This window comes from Gekko japonicus, unplaced genomic scaffold (genome assembly GCF_001447785.1).
Source record: "Gekko japonicus isolate JY-2015 unplaced genomic scaffold, Gekko_japonicus_V1.1 scaffold164, whole genome shotgun sequence".
Taxonomy (NCBI): domain Eukaryota; kingdom Metazoa; phylum Chordata; class Lepidosauria; order Squamata; family Gekkonidae; genus Gekko; species Gekko japonicus.
In genome coordinates, this window is record NW_015159714.1 from 723827 (window position 1) to 738090 (window position 14264).

The 14264-nt window shown below is 42.7% G+C and overlaps 1 protein-coding gene across 1 annotated transcript in view; it reads left to right on the plus strand.

Moving 5' to 3' along the window:
• The window catches only part of CNTN3 (contactin 3), a 174260-nt gene that overhangs the window by 133368 nt on the left and 26628 nt on the right, over positions 1-14264 (plus strand). The window contains exons 9-10 of the mRNA XM_015410913.1: positions 3843-3970; positions 5619-5794. Of these exons, the coding sequence (XP_015266399.1) occupies positions 3843-3970; positions 5619-5794 (304 nt within the window). The remainder of the gene's footprint in view (positions 1-3842; positions 3971-5618; positions 5795-14264) is intronic.

The following is a 14264-nucleotide window of genomic DNA, read 5'->3' on the forward strand; positions in this document are numbered from 1 at the left end:
CTTTGGCAGTCATGCCTTTATTATTTAAAAGCATGCTAATAGCAAACTTCCTATTAGAAGCCTTTTCTTTGTGTGTGTGAATAGCAAACTTCCTATTAGAAGCCTTTTCTTTGTGTGTGTGTGTGAGAGAGAGAGAGTGTATGTACAGATGTTCATGCCATTGTAGACCTGATAATTACCAAAGCCACAATTCAAATGCCACTTCTGCAAATGTTAAGTATTTGCTACAATTACATCAATGCATACAGCCACTTCAAAGCCTATTAGAATTCCCCTTGTAAATGCTATGAAGTGACATGTAATATATGAAAACTTATAGATTGTTCTTTGGCACTGGGCAATACTTCAGTCAAGTATTAATGAAAGGAGCAACTGTAAAGTCTGAATATTAAGAACTCTTGCTGTTGTCATAAGTTTGCAGCAGAAAATCTGGATCATTGCTTATGAACAAGTTGAGTTTGAAGGATGTTGCCTTGCTGGAGCATGAGTGGGGTGTTTTGGGGGTAGTTGGGAGTTTGTTTGTTTTTGGCCCTGCATTCTCACACATTATTTAAAGTACAGAGATCGTCCACTATTTCACACAGGGAGCATTAGTTAGCAAAAATGTCAAGGTGTATCCTCTAAATCAATTTCCCCTCTATTCATTTCATGTAGAGATCTCTTTCTCCCCCCGCCCCCGATAATAAAGATTTTTTTGACAACACATTTTTCTGCCATTGATTAGCTTTGTGTAATTTCAAAAAGAGTGATTCTTAAATAGAGGCAATTTTTAAAAAAACAATCACGCTCTTTCATTTTCTAGACAGGTTTGACTTGCAAATAGCTCAAAGAACTCTTCAAGTAGTTTGTTTTAATTAAACAATAGGCAATTTAAAAATATGCCAATCTTTTTTTTTCTTTTACCACATCAGTGAGACTGTCAACATTATTTTGTGTCAATGTGGCAAGGCAGATACATGTGTTTCATTTGAAACACTTTAAAAGAATGTGAGATTATTAGAGAGAACATCAGTTGACATAATTAATAACCACCACTTGTAATGTTCTCATACAGCTGCTGTTGGTATTACCACCTAAACCTGTGCATATGCAGTATTATAATCTTTGTACTATGCAGTCATTCTTTAAATCCTTTAATAATGTGTTCTTGACTGCTTCATATTCTAAAGGTTGGGATCCCAACTGGTGCTCTGTGGGACAGCCATAACTGCCTCCCATTTATCTCCTACCAATTTTTTTTTTTTTTAAATCAAGGACTGGTTTACAACTTTTGTTCAGTTATGCTTAAAAAAAACAGTAAGAGAACCTATTTGTGTACTTTTGGAGCTAGAAACTGTGAGGGTTCTGTGTTCAGATTGCTTCAAGACAGCGTGGTCAGTGTTCAGTACATTTCAACACCTAGAGATGTCACATATAGACCTACCCTTATTATGAAGAAGTTATTTTCAGGAGTTTTCTACTCCAATTTTTAATACGGTCATTGTGTAAATAAGTCAGAAGTGAAAATGAGCTGAACAGTTAGGACCTTGGGACAACTCTCTTCTGTAAAGAAGCCCCAGATTGAACCTTTTAGTCTGCAGGTATATGCGGTAACTTCAGTGTGTATCAAATATTGTAAGTGGTTGTGAAAATACTGGTCATCCTGCTAGATGTAGGGATGTGATATTATTTGAAGGCTGGTGTGTGCATGTTGAGTTGGATCCAGTGAAGGATTGTCCAGGGTCCACACAAGAAGTGCCAGTCTTCCCAGCTTTACTTTCCCCACTGTCAGCCATTTCCAACCTTGGGAACATTTATTACCAGGGTCATAGAGTAGCCACATAGCTTGGGAGGGAGAAGGGGTCAAAATCACTTCCTCCTGGGAAAGCAAAGATCAGCAGATTGCAGGCTCCAAGTTACTGCATTCTCCTTTTGAACATCTTGTACGAATATAACATACAATATATTTGGCAGTTATTAGTACAAACAGTTGTCCAGGGGTGAAGATCCCAGCCCACCCCTACACTCACAAACCTTGAAGGGAGCCGGATGGTTGTTAGCAGAAAAAACAGGAAGTAGCATCTTGCAGCTCAGAGAGGCCTCAGTGGCATCTCCCTGGCTCGCAGTCAGATTACTGGAGGGACTTTCCTCATGGAGAGGAGGGGAAGGAGAGGCAGGCCGCAGCAGCAGAGAAATGGTGGATGGGAACTTGGGCGGCAAAGAAAGAGTGGAACCAGATATGTCTGCCTCACCGCTCGCCAAGGGTAAGGCTAGGGGGTGCATTCAAGGAGAGAATTAGCCCATTGGGAGCAAGGGTTGGCTGTCAGACAGCTCTTTACGGGGAAGGAGCCATTGGATGGCTCAGTGGGGCCTTGCCCCAGAGGGGAAGACTTAAGCAGGGAGCTCAAGGCTGGCTGGGGAGGAAGAACACTGGAGAGACCCAGAGGGCTAGAGAGAGCAATGGGGAACTCACAAGCAAGAGAGAGGGACTTGGGTGTCTGCCAATCCTGCATCATGTGAGGCCACTGCCAAGCTCCCTAGCCTAACAGTTGCATCCTGGAGGACTCTGCTACACCCAGCCGGCACCCTGCAGACCCAGGACCTGACAACAGTATAGTGCAACCTTTCTCCTCTTTGTAACTACTATCCTTGTGGAAGGGGGGGGGGAGAAAGACAAGAGGAACAGAATCAAGCATGATTTTGTCGAATTATTTGCAAAGTGTACATTTGGCTTCCAATCAATGCATGTTTTATGCTACTAGCAACAGATGCTAGCTGTAGGTTGTGCCAGCAGTCCCTTTTCAGTATTTTCTTTTGCATTATCATATATGAGTTAAGTCAAAAGTCTCTTTCATGCTCCTCTTCCTACAACATCTAATTTGTGGTTGTTTAACACAAAGGTCCTTCTGCGGTTGTTGATGTGGCACCTCTGCCTTTCCCTGTAGGGCAACCACATGGAATACAGCTGCACCTGCATTCAGCCTTCTCAGGAACTATCCTATAGCTTTCAGGTCTGCCATCTAGTAAATGCAAAAACCAGGTAGGTGACAGATAGATAAGCCCGGGAAAGGTACATGAGGAAGATTGCACTATACTATTTGCACTGATAATTGTAGGCAAGATGTTCAAAAGGAAAATGCTGCGAGTTGGATCCCACAATCTGTTGATCTTCCTGGTTTTCCCAGGAGGGAGCAATTACCTAACTGGAATCTCTGGTAAACTGTGACCTGCATTTTCATTTTATTTGTCAGTGCTTCTTCCTACATTTTCCCTCTCTTTCTTGTACTTCCTACTGAAAAACCACATCCTTAATTATTTATGTTAGAATCTCAGAGCATATTCCTATACCAATACCTCTAACCCTCTCATAGGGATCATAGTCTATTCCTTACCAGATCGGAACAATTTTGAATGAATGGCTTTGTCCTTAGTCATCCATCTTCATAAGCAAATACCATCATCCAAGGCGGATGGCACTCTGACCTAGGAAGCTCCACCCTCTGGTATGAAAGACCCAGCAAAGACCTCATCTGAGGAGTGGAGGCAACAGAACAGTGCTGTTACCAGCCTGTTAATAGGCATTTGCTGAGCTTTCACAGTGTGATGAAAGCATGCCAATGGGGGGAGTTAGTGCAAGGGAAAGAAAGTAAGATATACCACGTTACCCATGGATTCAGCTGCCTCATAATTAGCTTTTTTTGCAGCTAGGAAGGAGGGATCTGAACCTGCTATTTTACAGATTCTTGTTAACATAAGGGAAATTTGCAATGAAGCTGATTTTTCCCCAGTTACAGAGTGTAATGAATATGCACATTTCTCTCTGCAGTCTTACAGTCTGTTCCCTCCACCTCTTGTATTTTTAGAACAGTGCTGTTAAAAGATGGAAGTCTACGAATAGCTAATGTGAGTAAAGCAGATGTTGGAAGTTATACTTGCCTGGCGGAGAACCAGTTTGGGAAAGCTAGTAGCTCAACAACTTTATTAGTTACAGGTAATTAGATAGCAAATTGTTTTTCAATTGTGAATTGTGTTAACTGGGAAAAAAATGAATTTCAATTTTGAATTTGGTTCATATTTTAAAAGTCATTGATGTGAAGTCCAGGTGAAATATGCAATGCATACTCTTGGTATGAATACAAACATATAGTTTAGAAAGCTTAGATTCAACATATGAGAGTCTTCATGTATCAGGGCTGAGCTGGTTACTATAGGAATGTTTGCATTCCCTCCCTGTGGCTTGGTTCAGACATAATGATAAAATATGGCTTGCTGTTGCATGATTCTCAACATGGCACACTTTCCTTCCACAGTTTGTTGCTATATCAAAACCACCAGCTGTAGCATCTTCTTTCTTTTAAGGTCAGGTTTCCAAAGCAAGATTGAATCAGTTAATCTCTTTGGGATCCTAGTTTGGAGGCAGAAAACAGACCATAGTTTGAGGTTTAAGTGAAACAACAAAATGTGGTTCTCTGTAAAAGTGGAAATGATTAATTTTCGAGTCACCCACAACGGGGAGCACACGCATCACCTAAACGCATTCCCGTAACATCAGCCCATGTTTTTTCTTCGGGACAATCTCAGCCTCCATCTTTCTAGGCTGACCTTGACCCTGCATTTGCAACTAGGGGCAGGTTGTGGATTTCCTGCAATGGGATAATTTTTGCTTCAGACACTAATGAAAGTTTTTGGCTTGGATCCTAAGCTTTGCTTCTCTTTGAACCACTCTTCATCCATTGCAGACTCTGCAGAGACTCTGTCTACAATACAGCACAATGAGAAGCAATGCTATTATTTTATTTACAGAATTCATATCTTGCTTTCCCACCCCTACAAGGGCCATTAAGGCAACAAACAAATTAAAACATACAGTTTAAAGCCATTAAATCAACCTCCTCAGCACACAATTAAAAAACATAGTTAAAATAGATACAGAACAGCGTTAAAACACGTACAAAATATAAAATAAATTGATTAGAAAGGAGGGATCATTGAGGGAATGACAAACAAAATAAAGAGGACTTCACTGGTTGGTGGAAGATGACAACAGAAGGGAACAGATATATCTTCATGGGGAGAGAGTTCCAGCGCTTTGGTGCCATGACTAAGAAGGCCCTCTCTCGGGTTGCTACCTGCCTAATCTCAGAAGGTGGGGGTACCCAAAGCAGGACCTCTGAGGGTGGTTGGGCAGGTTCATAAGGGATTAGGTGGTCCGTGTATATTGGTCCCGAACCATAAAGGGCTTAGAAGGTCAGCACCAGCACCTTGAATTGTTCCTGGAAACAAATCGGAAGCCAGTGTAGATGGCCAAGGCTAGAGTGATATGATCCCTGCAACCCACTCCAGTCAGCATCCTGGCTGCAGCGTTCTGTACCAATTCTTTTTAAATAAGTAAATAAAACACCAGTGGCACATTTTACAGCCTAGCAATCTTGCACTTTTTTCAGGTAACTAACTGTCCAATTATAAAGATTGGCTAATATTCTTGAAAGGTTCTCAGAGTTTTGGGAACTCTTTTGGGCAACACTTATGTCCCTGTTACTTTTAGGTACATTTTATAGAAAACTGTATGGTTTGAACACACCATAGTAATGTAGGAAAATAACTAAGCAGGTACAATTGATTCTTTATGTTTTTCACAGAGCCAACCCGCATAACACAAGCCCCTTCCAACATGGATGTTACTGTAGGAGAAAGTGTAATCCTGCCTTGCCAAGTTCAACATGACCCCTTGCTGGACATCATCTTCACATGGTATTTTAATAATGCATTGACCGACTTCAGAAAAGAGGCATCTCATTTTGAGAGAGTGGGTGGGGTAAGTAGTAAAGCTTTTATTTTGGAAGTCTATTTTGGAAGTTTTGCCCACTGAAAGGGCAAAAATATGAACATTATTTTTCCTACCTCTGAATAACAGTGTTAGCTGCCAGTATCAGGGGAAGGCTTTGGCCTCTGTGTCCTGTGTGTTGGCCCTCCATTATGTGAAACAGGATGATGGACTATTTGGACCACTATTTTGATCCATCAGGGCTCTTCTTATGTTCTTGTTTGGTTCTTAAATAATGAGCTTAGCCTTCTCATAATGACAATACGTCTCTGGTTATTATGAGCATAGGATTGGGGGGGGGGGGCATTGCTTTGTATTCTTAACTGTTTAAAACAGAACAAGATTTTTTTCCCAGGACCAAATTATTTTATTACCAGGCATTGGTAGGCTGGCCAGTAGTCCTTTGAGCTATTATGTATATTGTTCTAGGAAATCTTCTGAGGTGATACTGCAGGGAGTGATGATACAAAAATGCCAGGAATTGTGGTGATGATATTTCCTTATTGGAAAGTTGGTGACTGGGACTGTAAACCCATTCTAGCTGGTATACAGCGAAATTAATCAGGCATCTGTCTCCCAGTTCATCTCTAATATCAAAGGTGAGGTGGTCTGTGAGAAAAATATCTGAAACAGTAGAGTGTAGGGAGAGTCATTCAGTTTTCCTCACTTGGTAACAATTTTGTTATAAAAATTCTAACAATTCTGCTTCTTAGTGATGAGGGGGAACAACCCTGGGTTTCATAAGGCTCCCCAGTGTCTGACAAGTGCAGATACTGGAAAAATACTTTTTCTAACATCCTGGTTGTGCTGTTCTGAAATTCAGGCATCTCTGGAAAAAGTAGAGCCAAGAATTCAGGAAGAGTCTCTAATGTGAATTAAATTATTCTCTAATGTGACATAGTTTTAACACCAGATTAGAAAGTCACAGTCCTTAGATTCTCTAATGTAATAGAGCTACCTAAATTGTGTATTCGATCTGCTTAGCAGTGTGAGGGGATGAAGATGACTCTCATTAGATTCTAAAATAAAATCAAATTGAATTTAGCAGTCATCCCTAATTAATAGGCAATTTACTTATTCTGCACAACATATTTTGATGTAGGTCAACATAAACTTGTGCCATTTTATTTCCAAAGTTATTATCTAAATTCAATATCTTAACAAAAGGACAGGGAGTGTATGAGTTCAGCCTTAGGTTTTACCATCAAAACAGAAACAAGAATTTAACTGAACCTAGTATTAGCTATCATAAATAGAAAGTGAAAGAGCTATAATGATTTGCCTTTGATGAAAATTGTGTCATTATTTTTACTTAACAATACAGTAAATAGGCCCTCATAATATCCTGATCTAATCTTGGATGTCTTCTATCTATTGCATCCAGCTTAGAGCCCCGGAAAATGTTTGCTTTTGGAAGACAAGGAGGTAAAATGCACCACTGGCTTCAATGACTTGAGTTTTCTAAAAGAAGTCAGATTCAAAAAGAAAACCTTGTGGCATCTTGAAAAATGAAATAGTTGTTGTGGTATTTAAGGTGCCACAAGTTTCATTTTCAGTTTTATTGCAGTAGACTGATGCAGGTAAAAAGGTAAAGGTAAAGGTTCCCTTGCTCGAAAGCCAGTCAAATCTGACTCTAGGTTTGCGGTGCTCATCTCCGTTTCAAAGCCAAAGAGCCAGCGCTGTCCAAAGACGTTTCCATGGTCATGTAGCCGGCATGACTAAATGCCAAGGCAGATGGAACGCTGTTACCTTCCCACCGAAGTGGTACCTGTTTATCTGCTTGCTATTTCTTGCTTTTGAACTGCTAGGTTGACTGGAGCTGGAACTAGAGACGGGAGCTCACTCCGTCATGCAGCACACTCAGGTCTCGAACTGCTGAACTACTACCCCTCTGTAATTTGTCACAAGGAATATAAAACAGAAGCTTTCCTTTATTGTTAGTAATTACCCCAAAATGTAAAAATGACATGCAGAGCAATCCTGAGCCATGCCCACATTGCAGTGGACAGCTTCAGCGCAGGGGCGGCACTGGTAGTTGGTTCCCTAAGGGGCAAGTTATGCTGCAGCAGAGTGGGGGGGTGAGTGTACCTGGATGCTTCCAAGGGTGCATCCGTGATGATTCCGCCACAGCATGGCCTCACAGCATAGTGTTGAGGCAGGGACAGCGTGAGGGGTGGGCCCTTCGGGTCGATGGGAACAGCCAGTCCCGGGGGCAGATGCCATTGCACATCACAGGTGGGGGCCAGGGAAGGGTGGCTCGGGAGTGTCCCATTCTCTGCTTCCACACACACACACCCTGACAGAGATCTACAGCAATGACAGGCATGTGGTCAGAGACATTTGTTGTTCCTGCATGCCACCATGTCCCATGGCCAGGCCCCCCCAAACCCCACCCTCCCAAATAGTTGGAGTCCACCTGCTGCAGTAGCTCTCCCCCCCCCGCCATTGGCTCAGGGAACCCCTGGGATCCCCTTCCCCCTCACTACTACTCAGTGCCTTCTCCCTTGGGTGCCAGAGGACCCCTTTCTTGGTGCAGACACACAGTTAAGGGCCTCTTCCATTCACTCATTTTCTTAGCAACCCTTCCCCCTGGTGGCTTTCATTATTACCTTTTCCTCCATTTCATGCACACAACCAACTGTGAGGTTGGTCAGGCTGGGTGTGCATCTGGCCCAAAGCCATCCACCTAGCATCCATGGTACAAGTGGGGAACAGAATCTGGGTCTCATGCTCTCACTGCCACGATAAGCCAGCTTATTCACCCAGACCACCCTCTGGCCCCTCCCCCCTTTACACAGAAGCCTGCGAGGTGAGTGAGGGAACCTGTCTGTGCACCTGGGTCCCTGCTATATATGTCATTCTATGACCAGTGGGACCTGCGCAACCCTCCCCAGCCACCCACAGCACTCGAGAGCCCTCCCGCTTAGACATTTTCTTGGGAAGCCCTCAGGCTATTGCCGTCCCGCCTTCCTCGGCGGCAGCAAACCAGCCCCCGGCCGCTATGCCTTCGGCGGCGACCAGGAGCTCTCTCTTACCCAGTTATTCAGAGGGTTCAACTCAGAAGGGACCCCTGGTTTGTGTGACAAGGGAAATGGTCTTAGACTCCTCAAGAGTAAAAAAGGGAAAGTTATAATCCCACAAGGGAAGTATTCAAATACAGGAAGAAAGTACAAATTTCCACGAAACTAAGATAGTTTAATGAAACTTTATTAAGACACATTGCCCCCCCCCCAGTCAGAATGAAGAGAAGAAGGGCCACTTTATTAACTATTTATAAACTGAAAACCGGCAAGGAGATGCCTGTCAGTGCAGAAAGGACAAGGCAGGTGTCACCTCCTGACCACCTCCCCATCTCTCAATGGGTGAGACACCTGCCCCAATCTTGAGCTGTTCTTGTGGCTCTCAACTGGTGGCCTGGCATATTAGAAGCACCCCTGACCCACCACCCCTGAAGCCCCATTCCTATAGAACCCCTATTTCTAACCAGAAGAATGCCCAGATGCTCACCATTTCTGTTTCCTAACCCCCTGTTAAGTGATCAACCTCTTTAACAGCACAACCCATTGTAGCCAATTTTCAAGTCCACTAGAACTAGTGCAAGGTAGGAAAAAACACCCTCTCCCAAAGGCAAAGGTGAAAATTCCTACCTGGCCCCTACAGGTGACCAGTCTAAGCCTGCAGTGAAAACAGGGTGGGAGGGTGGACCAAGCTCGCCGTGCAATTTGCTTGAGCAATGGGTGGAACCAGGCCTAAATAGGCTGGCTCTGCCCCCACCCAGTGCCGTGACTGCCCAGCATCATGGCGCTGCACCTGTCTCCCTCCTCCAGCCAAGGAGACAAATCAGCCCCCTCCTACCATCAGTGAGCCAGGTGGGAGGTAAGTGGTCACATTGTTGCTGAAAGAAATCTCTAAGACAAACAAACCTCTCACAGTCAAGAACTGAGTCAAGAATGCACCAATTATACTCTTTTGCCTGTTCAAAATATTCTAATTTGTATAAAAACAACAACAGTTACCTCAGCTTTTTGTCCCCTTGCCCTGTTCCTGATCCAACTGTGCCTGTTCAATAAAATCAACCTTTTTGTTTTAACTTTACTTCATGTCAAGTACCATTTCCAAAGGATTTTATAAGAGGACTCCTGCTGAGTTACAATAAATCTCTGGCCTGGGCAAAAGCCAAATAACTTCTCTATCACAGGGTGGGACATACAGAAAGTTATAATTCTATTATTAAAATACACAACTAAGAGGCTGCTCAGTCAGAGTGGTGAACAGTGTTTTGGTGGGAAAAACTGCCTCAAAGAAAAAAGAAGCAGGGGTTTGTCATAGAAGTCTACCAGTTCAAGTCCCACAGACAGAAGAGCAGTATAAGCTTTATGATCATTTTTATTTTCTAGAAAAAAGGAACAGGACAGACAAGCACCTTGATGACCATTTAGATTAAAAGGTGGCTTGAAAATTAAGTTTTAAATATGAAATAACCTCACAACACACACCGTTAGTAAAAATACAAACGTTGCATTCAATGTTCCCTCTAAGCTGTGAAGTCCTGTGAGCAAACATTCTACTTTGTGAGCTGCTGGCAATAAAGTCGTGAGCAAGTAATTTGGCTGCTGCATAAATTAGTTTGCTCTGGAGCCATCCTTCCTGAGCTAAGATAAAAATGTGTGAGCCGGAGGCTAAAAAACAGTGAGCTAGCTCACACTAACTCAGATTAGAGGGAACAGTGGTTGCATTATAGCTGTGCATGTAATTTCACTCTATAGAATTTGTCAGCAAAAACAGTCACTTGCTAAGAAGTTATCTGAAAAATTGAGCATTCACTCTTACCAAATACAAAGCCAGTTCAGCAAAAGATTTCTGGACAATCCAAATAAGGACCTTGGGCAATTAATATTGATTAAGATTTGGAGAGGCAATAGCCAAAGCTTTTCTAGGTCCACATAGTGATGAAGGCAGCCAATTCTATTTCCTCTGATGGACAGATCATTGGGCTTCATTCAGTGCTTCAGAGGGCTCTAGCCTTTAGGATTGTCTAGGGCTGCTACTGGAAGGGGGAACTCAGAATTAAGCCATTTTGTAAAAATGTTATGTTCCATCAGCCCTTTCAGTACACAGTTCAGACTGGTAATTACCTATATCTATTATTCCAGACTTATTCAGACAGATAAGAACTTTTATTTGGGATAGATGCATTTATTATAGAAAGGGGAAAACATTTGCCATTAATCTTTTTAAAAGATTTTAACCTCAGCACCACAGAACTTTCCACATGGCTTACATAGCAATGACAGTATCAGACGTGTCAGAAATTAAAATTGAATGGCCTAAATATTAAGCTGTAAGCAGGCAAAAGAAAACAAAAAACCTACGAAAAAGAAAAGCATCTCTCTTCCAACCCAACACGCCAGAAGTTTCTATATCTGGATTTTAACACAGAGATATCCTGGTATCATAATGGCAAACGTCTGCTGGAAGTGTACCTCAGATTGCAGACTTTCCAAGCTAGAGGCAGTACTGTGGGATCGACCACTGTGACTTTCTTGCCTTTCACTAGCCTTAAAATAGACCCAGCAGTGCCTTCAACAATCCCATCATTTCTACTTGAGTCGTGGTATTTCTTTCTGGCTCCCCATGCTTCAGAACAATTGTTATCCTTTAGATAAGGGGATGCTTTTAAGGGACTCGGATGCCGGAGAACTGGGGGGGGGGGTTTAGAGGGCAGTATTTTGAAGAAATTACTGAGTGGCATGATTCATAAGGATCCATGTTGCTGGAACTGCCATTCCTGCTTCTAATTTTTACTTTGCTTCAAATGTCTGCTACCTTTAGAGCAGCAGGAAGCAAGCTAGTCTCCCACATGAACCCCCACAAGAAGTGAGCAATGACTCACGAAAGCTCATTCCCTGCCACAAATTTTGTTAGCCTTTAAGGTGCTACTGGGCTCCTGCTCTTTTCTACTGCTACAGATGGACTAACACAGCTACCGTCTTGATCTGTCCCCACAATGTAAGCATTTTTTAAAAGTTTTGGGGAGAATCAAGCAGACGGCCTGTAAACGGCTGTGCATATCCCTGTGTCAGGAAACCTAGTACCAGCTAAAATTGTGCAGGCATCAGAATTCAAAGTGGTTACAGTGCTGTTACTGGTATTAATACCACCCAGACTGTTGGTGATTTGTGTTCCACGGATAGCATGGTGCTCAGCAGGAAAGGTGACCTTCCTGTCATCATGACTTGTCCACAGCAGCGTAGATCTAATTTTGCTGGCTGGAAGTAGTGAATGAAATCTCTCTTACTGCCAAGAAACATTGACGGCACTGAGAGTGTTTCTGGTGCATCCTTGTTTTGCAAAATGTTTTCTCAGTATCCAAGATTGATTTACACGGAAATGCTAAGGCTTTGGTAGCACTTTCTAGTGATAGGATGAATGATTAATGTTGGAATGCAGCTTACACACCACTGTCACACTCCTCCTCCCCCCTCCTCTCTTCTGGGATGATAATGTTTGCTGTGATTAGATAGGGGGTGGTTGTGCCTATTCAAACTTGTCATTGAAAGAGCACTCAAGCTTTTATTTAAGGCAAAATTATTCTGTTTGACAATCCCTTGAGTAAATTTATACTTAGAATGCTTAGTATAAGATTAGCTTGTACAGATAAATTGCTTCATGGGGGGGGGATGCACATTGAATATGCACTTCCTACCACATTTTTTCTGTCTTCAGGATAGCTTTGCACTGTAATCTCTCATTGGGCTGTATGAATTTAGAGCTTGTGTGTGTGTGTTTATCACTGGAAGAATTTTTATCTGTTATTTTAGGAGCAAACACCTTTTCATTAAAATAGTTCAAAAAGGGATCACGTCCTAAGCCTTTTGTACCTTATGTTTTTGAAGAGCTGGTCAATAGTATTTTAGCAGCTAAACTTTCAGTTTAGGATTGAAAAATGGTATAACTACAGAAAAGGTTCATATTTTCCAATAGATGCCACTTGTACATGAAATGTGAGCAGGGGTAATTTCATAGAAAAGGAGGTGCAGGAGCTCATTAACATAACTCATTAGCATAACTCATTAGCATAATTTCTTTGCATATATCACACCCCCTGACATTACCAGAAGTGTGTCAGAAGGCAACACCCACGATTCAGGCTCCACTGGATTGTTTTGGATTGCTAGCTACTGGGAGGGGGGGACGTTCAGATCTGTCCTCGCAGAGAGCTTGTACCTGAATAAAACTTGGTCTTAAAGGTGCCACTGGACTGTTTTGGACTGGGGGGGGCTCTGCAACTTAGCTGGCTGCTTCTTGCTCTGACTGAGGGCTGTTGGGAGCAGGGGGTGGGGCTTGTTGCATGTGCTCGCCCCCTGGACTCTTTACTGCCGGAGCTCCGCTCCTGTGCACTCCTGCAGGAAATGACTCCTGAATGTGAGTCTTATGAACCAACTTGGGGGGGGATTTTTCTCCCTTCGTAAGGTGCATAAGATCAAAAGTGCACCATTATGTTTGGTAATTCATTCAGTCAAGCCAACAGATTTGGCATACACATTATAGGAATGGTGTAAAGATACAAGTAAGGCATGAAGTACAGTGAGCCTAGTAAATTCTAGTTGCTATCTCAATGCATTTGTTCAAGTATATGTCACTTTTTAATGGCAATAAGCCAGGAGAGCTGCCAGAAGTCTGAAGCTGTTGTGTTGATCTTGTACCTCACACCTAGGATCTTGTACACAGCATAACAAATTAACTTAAATGTCTCTTATCACTTCTGCAGAAACTGCTGATCCCTAAATCATTATCTCATTCCCTCATGAGTTGCATACAGAATACTTGTACATTAATGTCAGTTCTGCTTCAAATTTTTAACTACTGTCAGTGACTTTCCTACCAGCCATAAATAAAATGATCTGATCTGATCATGTATGGACAGCTTGTGCAGAAGATGCTTTTCAGGCTTAGCCCTTCTGTTGGGAACAGTGGGTTGCATCCAGTCCTAAGATCTGCAGTGGCAGAATGTAATACTCTGGCCTCCTCCCTCCTACTGCAGTCCACTGATCTCCATGAAATGCTGCTCTTAAGGGATAGGGGACCCTCAGGAACAGCATGACCACAGTCTATAGCGAGAACAGAGAATTGGTAAAAATTGCTAATTTTAATCTGGATCCAATTTAGTATATTGGTTACCAGGGGTCATTTTGTAGAAAAGGAGGTGCAGGAGCTCATTAGCATAACTTATTTGCATGTGCCACACCCCCTGACATCACCAGAAGTATGTCAGAAGGCAACACCCACCGCTCAGGCTCCACTCCAAAAATCTCTAGGTATTTTTCAACTCAGAGCTGGCAAGCCTACCCTCTTTTATGTTTTGTTCTAACTTTGGGGAAGGAAGGAAGGAAGGAAGGAAGGAAGGAAGGAAGGAAGGGAGGAAGGAAGGAAGGAAGGAAGGAAGGAGGGAGATCAAGGG